The sequence below is a fragment of the Lissotriton vulgaris genome, chromosome 6 (genome assembly GCF_964263255.1).
Source record: "Lissotriton vulgaris chromosome 6, aLisVul1.2, whole genome shotgun sequence".
Taxonomy (NCBI): Eukaryota; Metazoa; Chordata; class Amphibia; order Caudata; family Salamandridae; genus Lissotriton; species Lissotriton vulgaris.
In genome coordinates, this window is record NC_141694.1 from 1747184258 (window position 1) to 1747206100 (window position 21843).

Sequence of the window (21843 nt, forward strand, 5' to 3'; positions counted from 1 at the left end):
TCGTTGTAATGACTTGCGTTGTAAAAGTTGCATCGTAATGGTAGTGCGGAGTAACAGTTGCATTGTAAAGGATGGTTCCCGATTATCATACAAAGCACAAGTGAATAGAATGACTGTGAGTTTCTTTTTTGCCCTGCGTTCCATTAACAAAGCTTCTCTTTTCATACCTTTTGATATGATGAAGGCCATTATTATTGCTCTAGTTCTATCTAGACTAGCCTATTGCAATGGTCTGTATCAAAATTTGCCAAATAGTCCTTGAATAAACTTAAATGTGTCCAAAGCTCTGCAGCTCGTACACTGATGAAGATCCCTAGATACAATTTGGCCTCTCAAGCCATCATTAAGCTGTGTTGGCTACCTGTAAGGAAATGGATAGCGTTTAAGGGCCTGTGCACAGCCTACAACGCACTTCATGGTTTTGGCCCCATATATTTAAAAGACAAATTCAGATGGTATCTTCCAAGCAAGAATCTTCGTTCCAGCCTAGCTAGAAACTTGGTAGTTCCTACCTACAGGTTGGCTACCTGGGGAGGCAGCAGCCCAGCCGGTTGTACGGCCCGAAATTGAAACTGACTGCCTCTGGAGTTGCAAAAAGCCCTCTCTGTATTAAATTTCAGGAAAAATTTGAAAACCTGTCTTTTCACGCATGATTAGAATTGTCCGTCTCCCTGCTCATCATTTACCTGTTTTGAGCAACGCCAAGATACTTCTGGCCATTTGTTTGCACTTTATAAATTGTAAATCAAATCAAAGCCGGTAAAGGACACTTCTACTGTCTATCCTCAGTTTCCGAAGACATGGTCTGAAAGTGTGATAAAAATGCCATGAAGACTCATTAAAGAGATATGATTGTGTATATATTTATAAAGATTTTTTATTTAAAAGAGGGGGAGATTTAGTATTGTGTGAGTTTGCAATGTTGGATCTTTTGTGGCTCCTGATGGACTCTGTAGAACTGTGATGTAGGCATTAGAGTGGAGCAAAGTAAATGCAAGTTTAGAATGTTGAGTTTGTGGTTACACGCAGAAGAATGAAGTCCTATTATACTAAACTTCATGTGGGGGTTAGTCATTGGCAAGTACCCAGGCTGGAGAAATCTCAATTCAACAACACATACTGAGTTAAGCTCAATATTTCATATTGTATATTACTTTCATAAAATATTAATTTGTATGCTTTATTAAATGATTTTTTTTTATATCATAAGCGGTGTTTGCAAACTGAATAAAGAAACAAAATCTAAAAAAATTGAATAAACTATCAATCCGGAAAAATAAACAAAGCACAAACAAATAGTTCCCAACACAATAGGAAAACTGAAAATCTACCTTTTAAATCAAAGAAATAAAAGATAACAGTTATGATTTTGTTGACCACTGCACTGGTCAAAATTAGGTATGCACAACTTTTGTTAAGTTCTGTGTAAACCTTTGAGAAGATTCCGAAGTTTGTGCTTTGCTACATTGCTTCAAAAGGTGAAGTCAGGCTCCCCCCTGGACTTTGCCCCCACTCATATCCTGAAAGAAATCTTCCTAGCCTGTCCAACCCCTCCCCTTACACTTCTAAATGATTCACTCAGTAATGGAGTGGTTCCCACCGCCCACAATTTTGCGGCTGTTATCCCCATTTTAAAAAAGCCCGGTGCTGACCCCTCATACCCTTCCAACTACCGTCCCATCTCCCTCCTGCCGTACCTAGGTAAGGTCTTGGAAACCCATGTAACCAGCACCCTGAGCACCTATGTGGAAACCAATCACTGCCTCTCCCCCCGGCAGGCGGGCTTCCGCCCCCTCCATTCTACGGAGAAGGTGGTGATCTCAGTGATGGACAGCCTACGCGAGGGCATTGACACCAACCTCCCGCAGGCCCTCATTCTTCTAGACCTGTCCGCCGCTTTTGACACGGTGGACCATTCCACCCTACTCACCCGTGTCAGGGCGGCGGGCATAGAGGGCCTGGCCCTCGCCTGGCTCGAGTCCTTCCTGAGCGATAGAGCCCAGGCAGTCCACCTAGCTGGTTTCACTGCTGCCTCCCGCAAGGTTGTATGCGGGGTCCCCCAAGGTTCCTCACTTTCCCCTCTCTTGTTTAATTTATACATCTATCCCCTCATCTTTATGTTACAGCAGCTTGAGCTCACGGTGTTCAATTACGCTGATGACCTCCAGCTAATTTTCAACCTTTCCCACTCCCCCTCTTCTTCCCAGAACGTTCAATCTGTCATGTTGTTCATTCAGGATTGGATGAACTGCAACCACCTCAAACTTAATCCGGACAAGACGGAGCTAGTCTTGACCGGAGGTGGTTGCAGTCCCTGGTCCCCTTCTCACTGGGCTCTCTCACTTGGTGCTCCCCCACTCCCTGTCCCCAAGGTTAAAACCCTGGGTATCTCCCTCAGTCCCTCACTCTTCGTTCACTCACAGGTTAACTCGGTTGTTTCCTCCTGCTTCTTCTCCCTCAGAACCATTAGGAAGATTTCTCGCTTTTTCTCTCAACCTGCCCTGAAGATCATAATGATGGCTATGGTGCTCTCGCGCCTTGATTACGGTAACATCATTTACAATGGCGCTCCGGCCTACGCCATTCACCGTTTGCAGCTAGTGCAGAACCAGGCTGCCTGCCTGATCTACGGTCTGTCCAAATTCCACCGTGCCACTCCTCTACTCCAGGCACTACACTGGCTGCCGGTGAAAGAGCGAGCCTTGTTTAAGCTCGGCTGTACCACCTTTCAGGCCAAAATGGGCACCGCCCCGGAGTTCATTTGCTCCGCTATTAAGCCTTACATCCCGGGCAGAGTGCTCCGTTCCATCCATCAGGCACTTTTAACCACCCACCGATTCAGGAAGAAAAAGGCGGGCGGAGCAAAATTTGCAGTTCTTGCTCCTGTGTTTTGGAACTCCCTTCCTGCGGAACTCCACACGACACCTTCTTACATTGAGTTCCGGAAAGGTCTTAAAACCTGCTCTTCTCCCGAGCCTATAATGTCTAAACTCCCTCCGCTCCTGTAGTCTCCTCGCAATCTAAAAAGTGCCAAGAAACCGCGTGGTAGAAGCGCGCTATATACATGTTTTTAAATTCAAATTCAAATTCAAATTCAATGCTACATGAGCGTGTAAGGAGCAAACTAATGCTTTTCATGTACGAAAGGGGTGTTAAACTGAGGAGCATTGTACACTTTGTGAAGGGTAAAAATCTGTAACTTTGCAAAGCTTTGAACGCACCTTATCAGATAGATATCGATCCTTTAACAGCATCTGAACGCTGTATTTCATTTAAAGTAAAAAATACATATAAATGAATAAAGACATCAGAGCGCTTTACATGAGCACCATTTACATTACAGATGGACACATTCATGTTCCTTTTGTTAGGCACAGGGAGATTAAGTGATTTGCCCAAAATCACAGGATGTTGAGCGTCCCTGCTAAGTCTCAAACCCTGTTCCCCAGCTTCGAAGTCAACCGCACTCGCACAGTTACTTCGTTTGCATGTTGTTGAATTTATGACTTTTGTGTACAAAATGAAGGCATGCATGCACACAGGATTTCATAAAATTCAACGAAATCACTTTCCATTTGGTAAAAGTATTTAGTAGGCAATATTTTGTTCTGTATGTCTAAAATTCACCACTTGCAACACAGGATCATGCAGCCATCATCTTCTGATTATTTTCATAAAACTTTTGTTTGAGGATAGAACTTACCGCTGCTAATGGAGGCTCTTCAGCAAAGAGGCCCTTTTGTATTATCATTAAGGAAAGTGCACACAAGCAATTCTTATTGATAAATCATTCATTTTCTGCTCCTGGATTGTTTAAATATTTTATGCTCTGGTTGTAAATGGCAAGTGTAAACAGTTTGCATCAAATACAGAGGCGTAGCTAGAGCTTGTGGCGCCCGTGGCTATCCTTCAGATTGCCGCCCCCCTGGGGGGGTGTTGGGGAAAAAGGACGGTGAGTACCTGAAAGAGGTCCGAGAGACACGTAGTATCGCCGCTAATAGTTACCTCGATCATTCATGACACGGTCTAGGGCTAGACAGCCCCCATCCGCAAAATAGTGCAGCCTGGGGCAGACCACCTCCACCTAGCTACGTCGCTGAAGGAAAAGCAGAAGAAAACCCAAAACTTACATCAGTTATCTCTACCCTGTTTGTGACATCCCACACATAACATCACAGCTTGTGCAGGACCCTTGTCCCGTGTCCCCTATCTCCCCCGTCCATGACTTCAGCAATGTCTGCAGACCGGTCCACCACACTGGGTTTGACCATGGTTCCCCTGGCAGCACCTTCAGGATACTACAGGTGAGTCCTTTGCACCTGCTCACTAGACTAACTTAATTTCTGCAGTTGGGGCAGTACCAGGCCGGATGAGGGGATGCAGGATCAGAGACAGGCAGGAGGGGCTTCTGAATCTGTGCCCTGGTCAGTCAGTGCCAGGGCCCAGGATCCACCTTGAAGTCACTTGACCCACTCCTAGGGGAGAAGTGTCCGAACCAGATTAATAGATTTTCCAGATACTGCACTGAAGAGGCACTGCCTGCCTGATGGAGGACACTGATGAGTACGGCTCCGCCTTTCACTGCTGGGTGAGGACAGGCGGAAAGCTGTCTCAGACAGCCAGAACTGACACACACAACAGGAGGGATGCCGGGGGAGGGGGGTAATGCCCTGTGCTGAATCCCTTTAAGCACAATGAACGTTGCACGCCTGATGTGAGTAATCTCATGCCAACAGATTGTCCTGGCTGCACGTTAACAATTACACTGCATTCTTTCTGAGCCTGAAGAACTGTTTGTTTACCATCTAAATGTCCTGCTGGGCATCTTTTCCTCCCGGGTGCCTCTTTCTCAGTTGTGGCTTTCTGACGAAACTAGCACTGGGAGGGCCCATTGCTAAATCACATAATATAACTAATGCGTTATTACCATGGGGTGCTGCGGTGTTGCGGGCTGCATCCGTTGTTCTGCCAGGTTGCCCATTGGAACAGTGTTTTTGAATCAGGGAATTACTTTCTGATAACACTGTGTCTGTGAAATTAGTGATTGAACTTTGTCAGTGTGTTGGGGATTGCATTGCAGGAAGGACTGCGCTCAGAAATGGCGATGTATCTAAGGAGACTTGTGCTGCGCCTTGAAAGGGGTGAGGGGCAGTAGACACAATTGTGGGTGGACATGTATTTCAATTTCGCAGTCCGTGGTTGTTGCTTTAAGTTGATATATGGTGGCGCAGTGCCATGCCTCTGTATCTGGGAAGTGAAGTTTCAGGAGGGCAGATGCCTGTATCTAAAGTTGCACATGGAACTCTTGATTCAGGGGATGCAGCTGCTCAGGATGCCATCCAGGGGATTCGTCTGTATTCTTCGGAAGGTGTTACCGTTTGTTAGAGAAAGTGTGGTTGCTGAAGTGTTTTAAAGTGGGATTCTGAAATTATAAAACTGCATCACAAAATATAAACCGGTAACAACAGCCTGAAACCTACGGTTGCTGAAGCATTCCTTTGGCCACACCGACTTACAGCTCATTTGATGCAGCTGCGCCAGATGGAGTAGATAGGTGGGGATAGGGTGAGAGGAAGTTGTATTATTCTAGGCCGGTAGCCAGTGCTTTAGTTTAGGGAAATGATTTTGACATGGCAGAAAGATCGCTTCCATGGCTATGGATCGGTGATACAGGAAGGGGGGGGGCGGGGGGGGGGGGGCGGTCTGCTGCTATTGTGATGACTGATGCCAAACTTGCTCCTATATAACAGAATTGGAAACTTGAAAGTGACATAGCCTGAATGCAAGAGTCAGAAACCGGAAGGTCGAATACACATTCATTGAAGCCGCAGAATTCCTTGCATACAAAAAGACTATTTTCTTGTGGGTGAAAAAGTCGATTGCGTGATTGTTTTATGCCTCCAAATCTCAAATTGGCACCCAGAATTCTTGTCAGTATAATGACTGTTATAGCCATTTTTAAACAGTTCTGTTCATACTACAAATAACTTCTGTTGAACAATGTATTAATTTAATTAAAATATTCCACATTTCTTTTGCAATTGGACTTTCGTTTTGAAATGTTGCCCCAGCCACAGACACTCACTTCCCGTCATTGGTCCTTTCCTTTGTAAGTTAACTGTACCTCGCCTCACTTTATGGGCACTCATCGTGCATGAGGGATCTCGGCTCACACATCGCGGGAGCATGCTGCTGCTGCCCAGCCCTTCCGTCTTCAAGTTGGCAGCAGGCACGGGGCAAAGTCGAGGTCAGTCAGCAGCAAATTAATCAGTGCACTGCCAGTGCAGGCAGCTGAGGAGAGAAATAATTCCCGGAGCCTCAAGGGTGTTGCGCCACACTAGAGTTCAAAAGGGCAGAGGCAGGGGGCGGGTGGGGCCTGTGACGTCCCCTTCATGCTGTTACTATGGATTGGCTACAGGTAACTTGAGAGGCCTCAGGCAAGTCACAGCCAGGTCAAGTGCTGGGCCATTAGGTTGCGCAGCTCTTGCTTGTTTCGCGCGCTAATGGCCTGCCAACAGGTGTCAGAAGGGAGAGGGGACATTCTTTTGTCCCCTCGTCCCCCCTCATCCACCCAACCTTGTCCCCTGTGTCCCCCCATCCAAAATATGGGGGGGGGGGATATATCTCTGCGTCCCCCACAGTTCCTATGTCTATGCATGGGTGAAGTGTCTGCTGTGGTATGCTTCGGCCTTCGGGGGCAGTGAATCCTGAATTGATCAGGTGCTGCATGTCAAAATTGCATTTTTGAAAATAATTCCTGCGCTGTTACTTAGGCACGTTCATTGCCCCTGGAGCCTTCAACAGCTTCTTTCTCACTCAGTAAGCACTGACTGCAGGCACCCTTTGACGCCGTATCCGGCAGCAGCAGTAAGTCACGTGACTTGTCGTGCTGCTGCGCAATGCTTGCACTTCAAACGGCGGCCGCGCTACACTGGCCCGTTGCGGCAGCCTTTATAATTTATTTGGGTACACTGACTGACAGTAGTGTCAGTGTACACAAATAAATTATAAAGCTGCCGCAATGTGCCAGTGTAGCGCGGCCGCCGCCCTCAAAATAGTGCCGCCTGGGGCGGACCGCCCCCATCGCCCCACCCCCTGCTACGCCGCTGATCAAATATGACACAATCCCTCACCTGGAAGCAATAATATGTGCTTTATTATTAACAGAGTATGCTTGTGTTTATCATTACCAAAACCATGTTTGAAACAAAGAACTATTGAACATTCCATAATAAGGCAAATCATACCATGTTTGAAACCAAGAACTTTAGAATATGTTTTATTAGGCCATATCAGACAAAGTGTTCTGTTCGTTGTATATAGTCAAATTAAAAATGAACCTACATTCAATAGCACACATAACACACAGTTTAAGCAAGTTTGTAAACAATACAACTTAATATAACATTTCTTTTCATACTGCAAGAAACCTAAACTGTTTTGAGTAAATAACTGTATTTTTCGAAATTTTAGAAATCTGGTAACATTGTGTTTGATGATTAAAACATACTATGTTTATACACAGAGGTTTCAATAGAATGATCTTTAAAAAATGTACAGACAATGCTTTCTCAAAACTATTTTTCAGTTTCCAATAGTTAACGATGCTGCATTACCAGACATTTGCAAATAAATTAAACATGCTATTGACTATAGTGACTACGCTTAGCTTTCTTAAGGTGATGTACCCTTAAGTTAATTTTAAGAGCATCTTTTCAAAATGCTTCCTTCCTCAGTTGCTTATAAAGAACCTGTAAATTATTTTTTCTTCACAATACCAATTAAAGTATTGTCTGTTTTATTTTCTTTGAAGACTAATATGTGTGTTTGCTTTTCTTTTGACAAGCACTCTTTTGGAAGCAATGTGTAGGCTCGTTCACCTTAAAACACGAATCCAAGTGCTATAAAAACAAAGTACCATCAATAATATATGCAACAGCATTTTCCTTCAATTTTTACAACATTATGCAAATTAAAAAATGCAGTGCTTTATAGAAAACAATCCCTTCTCCTGCATAGCAGAATTTGAACTAATGTGTCATTATTTATGAGAAACATACAATTAAATGCATGGGCTACATAGTAATATTGGCTCTGCATGAAGCAGCAAAGAAACAATGCTGCAATGTAACCAATCTGTGACACTCAATTACTCAGTTGAAGTCCATTATTCAAATGATTGCACTTTTGAAACCCTTTATAAGATGTCCTGCTTACAATTAATAGCATATATTTTCAAGAGCATAGTGAGCTGCAATCTTAAAGCAACAATCTGAATAGGACAGCGCTTTCATTGTAGGAAAATGTGTGTATCTGTTTATTTATGTGGCTCCAATGTGTGTCTAAGTGTGGACATGGACATTTCCATGTGTATACGCATGTATGGTTCTGTGTTTATTTATTTATTTATTTAATAGTTTTATAGAGCGCGAACCAGATCCGTGAGGGTATCAGAGCGCTTTACAGGATTTAGGGTGGTATACAAAGCGTTAGGAAGGGAGGGACCACTTGGGTAAAATAGGGGATACATTATACAAAAAAAGCACGCAGTCTAAAGTCCCGGCTACATGTGGGATACAAATTAAAACGGGTAGATACATTATACAAAAAGGCACGCAGCCTCAACTGTGTGTGTTGTCTAAAAGCATGCGTGTGCCTGTATGTGTAGGTTCTGCTAGCAGATTCAAGTGTAATACAAAACAGCATATGGTCATTACAATAATGATCACATACATTTAAACAAGCCTGACCATGTGACTTGGCGAATGCTTATCGATACACCTAGTAGGAAAAATGGCTACTGAAAAAAGGAAAGAGAAAAGAAAATGGGAAAACAAAGAAAAAATATGTATGGGCAAAATTCAAAGAAATAACACTCCAAAGACAAGCATAATTTCCTGTACCAATCCACAAGAATTCTCAAAGAAAACACATCATCTAAAAACAATGAAAATTAAAAAGCTATTTACAAGAATAGAATGCATTAGGGCCAAAGGAACCCAAAAAGTAACTTGAAAATACATGAACATAGTACCAGTTAAAATGTATGAAGCCTAAATAACAACTCTGCAACTATCATCTCCATGAAAACTTAGAAACATTAATGTGAAGGAAAAATCGAAAGACTCATGTACAGGATGCACATTGAAATGCCAGTTATACACAATGGACTCAATTTACAAAGATTTTCCTGCCACTTTCTCATGTAGTACTCCTGAATTGTAGAAGTAAGTCAGGGATACCCTTCGCTTGCTCATTTAATTTTAGAATAAGTCAGAAGTGTTTCAGGAGTAACACCAGTCTTGGTGAACCGGGCCTATTATCTGTGTAAAATACATTACATACCATAATTACTATCCGTGCACATTACATAATGTGGTATTATTTACAGAAAAATATCTTGAAATAAAAGTCAGTCATCAAAAGATCATTAAATAATGACGCTATTATTAATTATCCATTACCATTTAGCAATAAAACATTATGGGGCATATTATCAAGGGGGTTTATCTCCGATAACACCAGTTAGAGACAGCTAGTAAGAGATAGCGACCATCTTGGGCCCCGCTTTGCATGTTAGTGATGTTTATCACTAACGACATGCAAAGTGGGCGTGCCAAGATGTTAGCGACTGAAAACAGTCGCTAACATCGCTATCTCCTATTACCAACTTTTGGAGATATTCGCGCTAAGCGCGAATATCTCCAAAAGCTAACACCTGCCCTGAGCAGTTCTTAGCCATGTTATCCAATGGGAGGTGGATAACATGGCTAAGAGCATTAGCTCGGTAATGCATGAATATCACTGACTTTTCAGCGATATTCATGCATTGCCGCGATTTTTATCGCATTTGCGATAAACCTTGGTAATACCAAGGTTTATTTGCGGTAAAAATCGCCGCAGCTCAGCGGTAAATATTTGTCTCTAACCAAGTAATAGCGATAATTATCGCTATTGCTTGGTAATATGCCTCTATATTTTTGTTCCTGACTGATTATCAGTGACTAAAGTATTGGTTCATACAATGATCCTAATTTGCTATATATCAATTTTATAATACTGACTGTGTTGATCGTCAACTCCACAAATCTTAGTGACTGTCATTTAAATGTAGTTAATCTGGAGGTTAGTATATCATGGCATCTATGTAACGTGGTGCACAAATAAAGACACAGTTATATATTCCATTTGGGAGGTTATCTACATTTGATGTGACATTTTGTGTTATTTGCTGATTTTGGTGTTTTGCTCTAAACATCACCTAGCTTGCTCAGCAGTGTATGGTCTTTTGATTTTAAACCATTATAAAGAATTCTGAGGACCTCAACAGGTGGATATATATTCTAAAAGTGTACATCTGTGTAAAGGAAAAACTACATGTATTTCAGAGACATTAAGTTTAGAGTATATGGGTTCTTCAGCATTTGTATGTGTATCAGTATTACACTAAACCCTGTTTGCCAGATGTGATATCAGAAGGAGCATCTGTATAATGGTGTGTTTTAACTGTGGGCAAATTGAAGTAATGCAGATGAGATTTTCCTGAAATCTTTCGGAAGCTTATGTACATCATCTCTTGCAGAAATTTCATTCCGGGTCTGGATGTGTGGTGGGAGCTTAGAAATTATACCGTGCAGCCGTGTGGGACATGTCTTCCGAAAAAAGCATCCTTATGTCTTCCCAGAGGGAAATGCCAACACGTACATCAAGTAAGATTTTCCTTTGTGTTAAAAAATTAGTAGTGTTTTGCTTTAGGACCGTATTCACTCTATCCTTTAAAAGTACCTCAATAATTGGATTTGAATAATCCTACACAAGCACATTTAACGATCAAGAAATGTAGACGCTTTTCTTACTCAAGATAAAGCAACACATATCTAGACTTTTTGGTCAAATTACAGATTTTATTGTTCAGAATTTATTTAAAATATTTTTGATTCCATTGAGTTTTGGATATTTTACTCAACTCTTTCTAATTTATGGGGCATGATATATATTAATTTCTTCCATGTGGCATGAATACAGTATTTTTAATTTTTTCATTTGGAAAAGGAAAACTTGTATTTACAAAGAAATTAAGTTCTCACAAAGCTGAATTTTCCTGCAACAATAATTTCACGCTCTTTCAAAAATGGAGGTCTATCGAATTGCACTTGTATTGGTCAACACTTGCTCCTCTAGGCTATATCTATGCATGCTTATTTTAACCTATGAATGAACTCCATGTAGTGTAGCTCTCTCAGTTGACCTTCTGCTGCATGTTGTTGATAGTTGGCTACATGCTGCTAATGTAATGAAAGAAAACTGAAAAATGACATACAAGTTGGAGTTTTTTGTTTTTTTTACCAAGGTGGGCTCCAGTGATTCTTCTAGCTTTGGTAATCAATCAGCTATTGGTACTTAAATGACTGCTTCCACAGTATTGTTAAACATTCCAGAGGAAGCTTGAGCAGCCCATTTCAAAAGTATGTATCTGGAGGCTTGCGCTCCAAGACAGAGAAGTAGTTGCAGTTCTTACTTTCCTTCGAAACCAAATTCAATGAATGATGTTTTATAGCAATTAAAAGAACCAAGCTCAAACAGGGCATGTGGGCCAGCTATGATTCTATGGGGTCCTTTGCTTTACTGAGTAATAAACTCAATACTTCAAACAAGGTAGTTCCGTCTATTTGGCAAATGGCTGAGATCATCCAATTTACAAAAATGAGGATATGGCTGATCTACCAATTATCTCTTGATCTTCTTGCTTGATGAATCTGTGAAATCCATTGGAAAAATGCTTATGAACATAACTTTTAAATCTGGTTTTAGAGTAGTAACTACTGAGAAACAATTCTGTGTATTGCCACTGGTTAGTAGTAAATATCTAGGCCTTAAGAAATCTCCTAATTATGCCATATTTGTTGACCGACGCCAGACCTATGAAGAACTAGGCAGAGCAATTCTGTTGTTTCTCTAAGAAATTAGCATGGGCATTCAGATGTTTAGCTGAGGCTATGCCCTCTGATGCTCTGATGGAGAAATGCCCATCAAATTTAGAGATTGCACCTGCCTGGTGGAGATGTCTTTGCATTCTGTGGAGCCACCAGTGCTCAGTTCCAATAAAGGCACTGAAATTTGCCAAGAGGCCATATTTGTTTTTACCAATCCGCGTTATTTTTTGCTTTGAAAGACAAGCTGCAAAAGTGGAATTCTGAAGACAAAGGTAAATTTGATAGCATATCCTAAGAAATTAGCAGGGTGATTTAGACCATCATAGCAGACAGCCTGCAAGTTTGGTCAAGCACATGAGCACCAAACCCCATGCACAAAAACAACCCACCAAATTTAGAAACCCCTGCCTAATTGGTGAAGAACTATGTACCTTCAGTAGTGCCACTGTTGCATCAGATCCACTGAAGTTGGCCAACCAAGAGCCATGTTAGTTGTGGCTGCTTAGCAATGTGTTCATCTTTAATTTTCAAGAGATTAACTCTCAAAACAAGACCTTGTATCTTGAAAACAAATAGAAAATGGCCTTCATACATTGAATTTGTTTTATCCTTCATTTAAGGGTAATTGTTTGATTTCCCTGCCTGGGGCTAACCTCAAGATCTCGTTGGTTGTCATTATAACCTGAATGTTCAGTAGTGGATGAGCTGGTAGGTCAGAGGTTCTTATTTATAGACCCTGCTGACATTCTGTTCAGAGTAAACCTAATGCTTCCTCCACCTCTAAATGGGGCTGGGGACATTCAAGATTATCGGAATGGGAGCCCCACTAAAGTCCAAATGATGCCCTAGGCATGGAGGAAGTCATAATTATTATTTTTCACTTATTCAGGATGTATTTGGTATGTGTTTTGCGAATTGGCCAAGGAGTTGCACAGGACTGCAAACTGGTTGTTACCTTATTTAATATGTCTTATGACTTGAACTTTGAGGTGATATTCTATAGTGTGCAAGAGATACATCCCTGTTTTAACCCCTGCTGATCATGCTGTATTATTAAAAAAGAATGAAACTGCACTCATAATACACGTGTAAATATTTAAGAGTATTGCTCTGTAGGCATTATTTCACTTGTCTTTGGAGGCACAGTTCTGGAATGAAATTTGGTCCCCACAGATTCAGTATGCTTTGGCCAGCATTAAGTTTAATGCAACTTTAGGAAGTCACTGTATATGGACGTAGCATTCAAGGATTATAAACGTAACGTAGGACTTGTGGCTCAGTTTAAAATGCAACACTGGGTAATATTCCTTTGTTCTAGTTGTTTCAGGCTGAATATGTGTTCTTTTTGTCTAACTTTGTAATCCCTAAGATTACTCTAGTGTTACCAATGAGGTTAGTGGGGTGCCGCTCTTCAATATCAAAATCTGTAGCATTCTCCCTACGATTATGGTTTAAGCTAGAGCACCCCTTTGGGGGTGAAGGTGAATGCCGATTCTCCAATTTATATGCATAGAGAATCTTGATTTCATTAAAGACAACAGAGGCTAACTGTAAATTTATAAGGCCATGCTGACCCTTTGTTGAGTACAAAGTAATTAGGCGGCTAAATATCTGGTGCCAAAGCAACCTATGGCAGAATGGTGCAGCTGTAAAGTGGCTGAGTTTTACATTTCCAACTCATTCAGTAGCAAACATTAGCCCTCTAATCTGTCTCTGACCTTCTTTCCCTGGCACAAGGTAGCCCCCGACCTTTCAAGGAGAATTGCACAGCAAATTAGAAACTTAACATCTCATCAAGTCAGCAAACGTCAGAAAGGGGAACGTCACCTAAACAACTGCTGTCTCTTTCAATGCTCCTGGGTGGTCAGAAGCCCACACATGTCTGAGAAAGTTAGGCTACCTGTTTGGCACATTTTACCCATACGTGTGCGGGGAAGTATTTAGGGTTCTGGTTAGGCGGAAGACTGATAGAGAACAATTGCAGCTGGAGGAGTAAGGCTCAAGCCCTGAGGCTGTTATGCCGAGATAGATGGAGTGGGTTACGACATCTCTCAGAGGAAAAAACCCTTGGAGCACCAGAGGGCAGTGGTTCTTTTGCAATACAGAATTTCCTCATCTGTACGTGAGGCCAGGCAAAGAAGTGGACTCCGGTTGAACATAGTACCAACACTACCATTTGAAGAGAGCTGAGTGAAGTGGGCCCACCATGAAGTAGTATGGAACCTCAAGTTGAACAGAAGAGAAAGTCCACTGTGAATCTAGAGAGCATTCCTTCAGCACAGAGGGTGATATTCAATGGGCTGTATTTCAATCCCTCTGCCGTGGGACCTGACCAAGGAATGGCAGCCTATCCTTACATGGCAATTGTCACAGTATAGTACAATTGTTAGCAATTCCTTTTTCTACCACTTCACACAAGTACTTATTAACATCCACCTACCACATGTCATGTATGAAAGAGATCAGGTGATCTAGCACACCAGAGCCAGATCACCTGCGGAAAACTGTAAGCCTTAATGTAAAAGTACTTCATGATCTGGGAAAATGACTAGTGGTACTGAATCTTCTACAGGAAACACTGTCCAAATCTTGCAGGCCATAAATCATTATTTTGGACCTACCTCTCGCATGACCCAATAGTGACCATTTTGGGCCTCCTTTTGCTGAACTCTCTTAGTAAACACAAATTGGGAAACAAATGGCTCTGGTCTTGGTAGTGGTGTTTCGACTGATTCTAAAGTATAGCGAGATACTGAAGGTCATCTGAGATGCTTTAGCTATGGAAAAAAACACTTACTCACAGGACAATAAACTCAAAACCTTTGAAGTGGACTGGTCCCTTTTCCCAAATGTACTTACTGAGAAATTCTGGGAACTAATATTCACCTGCTGTCTAAAAGTTCTTCACATAATTCCCTCTGAACGATCAGAAATGCTTTTCTGAAAGAAACTGGCTTCTAACACTGCATTCTGTACCTCCCACAAATCTTTGTTCTATTCCCTAATCCTTAGGAGCATTAATGCTAACAAGAATGCTTATAAACAGCAAACGCGGGTGGGGGAAGGGGACAAGCTGGGGAAGATGAGGACATTGAATTCTTCTTGCCATTTACTCACTAAGCACATCCGTAGCCCGAGGGATGTAAGTGCTTCTGCTTGTGGAATGTCCCTCCTTTGTCTTGATAGTTCAGAAGATATTTAAAGCTGTTGCAGCTTCAGGCAAATCCAGAAAACCAGTTTATGCTGGAAATTTAGCAGTGGACATGAAAAGTAAGGGAAACACGGTTTACAACGCGGGCATTACATCGCAATGCTATTACATTGCAGTTTTCACAACACAAGTCGTTACAACGACTTGCGCTGAATGGTGCTCTAGGGCAAGGAATAGTATAATTTGCTATCCAACACCTTCCCTACTGTATGTAGACTGGAGTTGGAATAGGAAATTATACTACTCCTAAGTCCAGTGCCCTCCAACGCAAGTCGTTGTAATGACTTGCGTTGTAAAAACCGCGATGTAATGTACTGCGATGTAAATGTATGCGTTGTAACGCCTACATCCGAAGAGTAAGATATAGAAAACTGCCAGTAAATGGGAACCTTTTAACAAGGTCCAGTCTTGAAGATTTGAATGCTGTTCAAGGTTGACAATGCTAAATAAAATATTTTGCAAAAACACCTCGTGTGGACCCAGAAAATATGCCAATACTATTTGGATAAAAACACAATCTTTTGTGGATTGCTAATAAAAATTTATTATACCTGAGCTTTGTGGTGCAGATTTCTAGGCTACAGTGGAAACCACTCAACCGAAGAAAACCGCACAACTGAAGACTCTAACCTTGATGAGGTCTTCTCACTTATGACTTTCAGCCTTTCCCTGCTGAGAAAATCCAAACACTACCTTTGTCAGGGTGAACCATTTAATTTTTCCGAGTTGCAGTCACTTGTAAGCTTGCCACAAAAGGTGTATCCGTCCTGGTCTATTGAACCTCACAAAGTGACAATATATTTTCAGTTATTATTGTTCTTAATGGTACCGTTTTAGTTTTTGCTATATTTGATAAATAAGTTAGTTTTACAGTAGGGGGAAGATGAAAATTTTTCTCTGCAGTTACATTTTTTTTCTCCGTAGGGAATATATTTTACCATTTGGAGAATCCCATTTCCATAACTGCATATACATTTTGGTGGTATTCCCTGCTCATTCCTACCCTTGAAAGGCTTTTACTACCACTCATGACCGGAGTAAATCTCACACTGATTTCAGGAAGTGAATGGGTTGTGTAAAAGTTTATAAGTAACAAAAAATCTGGAAGGTTCCCCTGGTGATTAGACACAAGTAGGGGTAGAGTACTGTGAGAAGAAGGAAAGACCTGTGATTTGTAGTGAACTCAATATGGTCAGTTATACTGACAAGAAGTGAATTTTACTACAGGAAAGCTACTACCAAAAAGGTCCTCGAGTGATCACAATAAGATAAAATAATATGTGAATGGCAAGCACTGTCTGACTATACGTCTCTACACGACATTGTTATTCATAGTCAAAGTATAACAGGTAAGCACACAACAATAGAACTGGAAAGGTATAAACACAATTTATTAAAATCACCTCCCAGTTAGGGTTACAATCTAAATAAAATCCGATAAAATATTCACAGAAGTGAAAAGGACTAAAAAAAGTCAAAGAACAAAAGTCGACGCTGCGTTTCGGTGTTCGTTTTTTATGGTTTACCCCTTCTTCAGGACACTTTGACAGTTTCAACATTAATCTAAAAATTAAAAAAACATCTTTAAGTATATATTCCTTCAACATAAAATCATTTATCTCTGTGCAGTGTTTATTAACCCACCCAAACTACATTGCAACATTTGATATAGGAAAACCTGTTATCTAGAGAAAACGTGCTTACATGAGGACCTGCTTTGACTTTCAAGCTTGGTAAGTATTAACGGGCTCTATTCTTTACCCATTATGTTGGTCAGGTGTAAAGCCTTTATAAATTCTAGGGACACATATCTAAAATACAAAGAGAGGGAATACCTGAAAATTTGTGAAGTTTCTGTTTTGACCATTCAGAAGACTTCTAAACAGCCAGATATCTGTGAATCCTCATAGCTTTCAAATTGCACTGTGACCTTAACAAGGAAAGTTAATAAAATACTTTTACAACCGAGTGGTTTGGTTTATATTTTAGTGAAGTTTTGTGTAATTTTACTCCGAAATTTACCTGTTTTCAATTCAAGGTACAGATTAAGAGAACAACGGAGGGGCCACCAGACTTCTCTCTCAGTATGAGTCTATTTGATGCAGACTTGGGTCTTTTTTCTTGAGTTTAAGATCCCTGCGGGTTGAGACATATATATATATATGTGTATAGAAGGACAATATAATAGGTCTTCCTATACAGAGGGCATAAGTATATTGCTCACTTACCACAGCTATATATCCTTTCAAACGTTGTATAGGTTTGATAGATGGTACTTCATTATCTGTTTGAATAAAGTGGGCATATTTAAATATCTTACCGGATAGAGTGATAAAATTTATCATAATTCCTCTCTCCTCTCATTCAAGCTAATTCGCCAATAGGTTATTTAATACTTTAGGCCATGTTGTTTTGTTTAAAGTATTAAAGTTATATGCAACATGTATATGTTTGCAGCATCTTTGTTGTATTTACCTATGGAGAATTTTTAGAATGTTGATGCTGATTATTCTTGCAAGTATAATATGCTAAAAGCCCTATTATTCAAGTCAAGTAACATGAGTGGCATCTCATGGCTAAAAGGCAAGATGTTTTAGTATTGGTAACAAGAGCCTACTTTAACTGGCCTTATTACTATCTAGTTATTCTGGATAATCTGGTAACAGTTTCTTGGCTAAAGAGCCTGGTGTTGTGGTCTAAATACCACAACCCTTAACTACCCAAAATCCTTCCATTCACATACCTGATAGAACTTGGTCGGCCTCCCTGCTCCTCCGTGTTCAGCGTCATTCATGTGAGTGAAGAGCTAGACACGGGGGCTCTTTAAGTACTGCCTCTTCCTTCCATAACCCGGAAGTTAATGGAGAAAGCAGTGTGTATTTGTTTTAGAATAAATATTCCTAGATTGTCATATGTTCTTAGCAGGTAATATATTAATAATCCGATATTACGAGTGGTTTTAACCGAATTCGAGCCAAAAACGGGCAGTTATACTCTTCTCGGCAATTTCTAAAAACCGGAAGTGGTTGTGCCGAAACGAAAAGGTTGCGCACAGTCCTAACAAACTTAAGGACCAGACTATGATATTTAATGATACAACGTGCGTCTGATTATAGTGACGAATTTTCATATACGTTATCTTTAAGGCGCATTTTCAAGTTTTTGTTAGCTCGTTCGAGAAAAACGGCGGCCATCTTAGGTTGGGGGGGTTCGAAGTGTATACCATACTTCGTCTGTTATGCTCATAGAAGTAGAGTACACTCAATGAACTAAAGCTATAGTCTATGTCTAATAATATCAAAGAGCGCTGTTACATTAAACGCACATTCGATCCTCACTTTTAGTTTTGTTTGACTCATATGTTACATGGCGGCCATCATGGATTGGGAAGAGTTCATATAATGAGCGCTATTTTTAGAAGGTGTAGAAAACATTTAGTGTGGTTGGCATTACGGGCATACAACATCCATGTAATAAATGTATTTATAGTCTATCAATAAGCATGTTCTCAACAATTATACAGTTGGTCTAAATGACAGGATCTAAGTTTTTTTACTCATTTCTGTACACCGGTTATGAATAACAGAGATGCATTGAGGAACCTTCCAAAATCAATGATTCTAACATTTTGCGCGGAACTTCATTTTTACAGTACATAACATACAGTTTCAACAATGTTCTACCATGTTACTTAGTTGGTAACGTAGAATGGTTAAAATAATTTGATGCACTACCTCAATCCCACACCATTTCAGATCTTCAATTTGGTGATTGTGAGACAACCAATGTTCTACAAGGGGCGCTGTTTTCTTTTTTGTTCGGATGGCAGATTTATGTTCTGTAACTCTAGTCTTAATTTCTCTAGAGGTTTCACCAATGTAGGCTTTATTGCAAGGACAAAGTATCATATACACTTGATTTTTGGTCTTACAATTGATGAAACTTTTTATCTTGTGTCTAATGCCATTATGCTCAATCATGGCCACTTTCATCATTGTTGTGCAATTGGTACACATATTGCAACAGAAATTCCCAACAGGTAGAGGTCTTTTATCTATGGTTTGTTGGCTATTCGTTTTTTCTTCCCTAAAGGTGTGAACTAAGCAGTTCCTGACTGTTCTATTTCTTCGGAAACTGTACAATGGTTTAGGGAGTTTTTCTCCGTTCTTATTCCTTAGAAGTGACCAATTTCTGTTGATTATATTTTTCACTTTGTTACTGACTGTACTAAAGTTTGTAACAAATATCAATCTGTTGTCTGTAGTATCTGTTTGTTTTTGTTCTTTGGCAAATAAAGATTCTCTGTCGTAATATTTAGCACGTTTATTGGAAAGGGGCGACCAATCGGTCCCCCCGAACGTATGGCAGAGTACCACGATCCCCCCGGGAAGCCATCTTGGGCGGGAGGCGAGTCTCGGCTGGTATGCCCGAAGCGGCGTAGCCGGGGCGCGCCTTTTCCCGCCCTCGAGTGGGTTGGCCTAGACACTGACGCGGCTGGCCACGCCCTTGGGGCAGGCATGGGCGAGTTTACGCCCGCCCTGAAGACGGATAAAAGGAGAAACAAGACCAGAAGGCATCCTCTTGTTCCTGTGCTCTGAAGCTGCACCTCCTCGCTGCACGTGAGCTCGAGACGGAACGAAGAGCCAATTTTGAGCGTTGTAATCGTTCTTGTTTGTTTTTCAGATACTCTGTTGGAGAATGCCGAGGAAGGCGGGAAAGCGACTGACTACCGACCAGATGCTGCGTGTTCTCATGAAAGAGGTGACCGACCTAAAGAGGCGAATGGATAAAGACGAGGAAGGGGGGCCGAAACGTCCTTTGGCGGGAGCAGCCCCGGAAGGGAAAGGCAAGAGGCCCAGGAGGGGGGCAGCTGGGGGAGACATCCCGAGTCCCAGTGTCCCGCTCGAAGCACCCAGTCCCGTGCCGGAGGAGGGGAATCCGATTCCCGTTGTGGTCACCCCCGTGTCCGGGGAAGATATGCCGCCCGAGCTGGCGGCACAATTAGCAGCGTGGTTGGGTAAAAGTAGTGAGGGCGCCACGGCTGTCGACGCGCAGGTGTTGATGAAGCAATTGCGTGAAACTCGAGAAGCAGCGACGGTATCCACGCCGGCTGCAGCTGCAGAGAAGCCACGGGGGACGGTTTTAGTCGCAGAGACAGCGTCCGGTGCAGGTAAGCGGCCATTGCCGATTGCGAGGGAGGAATCGGCACCCTCTTGAAGGGAGAAGTTGGGCCAGCATGTCCCTTTAGCAATTAAAGAAAAGATATGGGCAGGGGAGTATGTAAACATCTTCTCGTTGCTTACTGATCATTATGAGATGGAACATGTGAAAGGTCAGAAGGACCTCATGCATCCGAGTGTTTGGCGCGCAAAGATGGCCGCCTTTAAGGTAAATGAGAACATTGGCAATTGGGGCAAGGCGTGGGGGGTTTTCACATCGATCTTGGGTGAACGAAGGCCCGAATTGCTACCCGAATTGCCGATTTATCAGTCACGAATTATGGGGTACTCTGTATCACACGAGGGTAATCATTGGTTCTGCTATGATAATATTTTCAGAAAAGCAAAAGAACATGATAAAAACTTAACTTGGGATTGTTATGATTCTGTGTCCTGGTCCAAAATGAAGGATACCGGTATGTTGAAATTGCCATTGGTGGGGAGTAATGTGGGCGAATCCTCCCGTCAGTATGCGGGGACGCCTTTTCGATCAGGTACGAGTACCGACAACCACTCGAGGCCTACCGGCAATGCAGGTAAAAAGGGGGTTTGTTGGAACTTTAACAGGGGCAAATGTACTAGGCCCCAGGGGTCGTGCAAATTTAGACACGAATGTAGTGGGTGTGGGCAATCATCCCATCCTGAGTCCACGTGCAGAGCCAAAACGGGTGATAACGGGGGTAGAGGAGGTGCCAAACAGGTCTAACATAGTCCGAGGGGCGCCTTTACCTACCCCGATTGATACCTTGGCAATGATTCCATGGCTCAGCGAATACCCGGATCGTGCCTCCGCTGGGGTGGTGCGGGATGGGTTTTCATATGGTTTCCGCATCCCAGTGGGGGACTTTGAGGGTGTAGAAAAATGCAAAAATCAGCTGTCGGTCTTGCAGCATACGACCGTGGTACAGGAAAAGATCCGGAAGGAGGTTACTCGAGGTCGAGTCGCCGGTCCGTTTAGTGTACCCCCGGTTGCTAACTTTGTTTGTTCTCCTTTAGGGGTGGTCCCCAAGAAGGACCCGGGTGAGTTTTGGCTGATACATAACTTATCAGCCCCACGTGGTCTTTCCGTAAACGAAGCGATAGACCCGGAAATGTGTTCGGTGCGGTACGCATCCTTCGATGAGGCCGTAGCCATTTTGAATCGCCTGGGGCCCGGTGCGCTGATGGCAAAATCCGATATCGAGTCAGCGTTCCGGTTGCTCCCGGTACACCCAGACGATCAGCGTCTCCTGGGATTCATGTTTCAGGGTCAATATTACATGGATAGGTGTATGCCGATGGGATGCTCCATATCTTGTGCCTATTTAGAGAAATTCAGTAGTTTCCTACAATGGGTCTTCACAAAGAAGACGGGTTTTCAAAATGTTATGCATTATCTAGATGATTTTTTGTTCCTGGGGGCAGCTGGGGATCCGGAATGTGGACAGGCTTTGGCCGCGTTTTGTGTTTTAATGAATCAGTTTGGCGTGCCACTGGCACC

The 21843-nt window shown here is 42.1% G+C and overlaps 1 protein-coding gene across 3 annotated transcripts in view; it reads left to right on the forward strand.

Annotated features, from left to right (window-relative positions):
• GALNT14 (polypeptide N-acetylgalactosaminyltransferase 14) overlaps window positions 1-21843 on the forward strand; it is a 1224485-nt gene that overhangs the window by 1069349 nt on the left and 133293 nt on the right. For all 3 annotated transcript variants that reach the window (XM_086927980.1, XM_086927979.1, XM_086927981.1), the window contains exon 10: window positions 10583-10709. In XM_086927980.1, the coding sequence (XP_086784106.1) occupies window positions 10583-10709 (127 nt within the window). The remainder of the gene's footprint in view (window positions 1-10582; window positions 10710-21843) is intronic.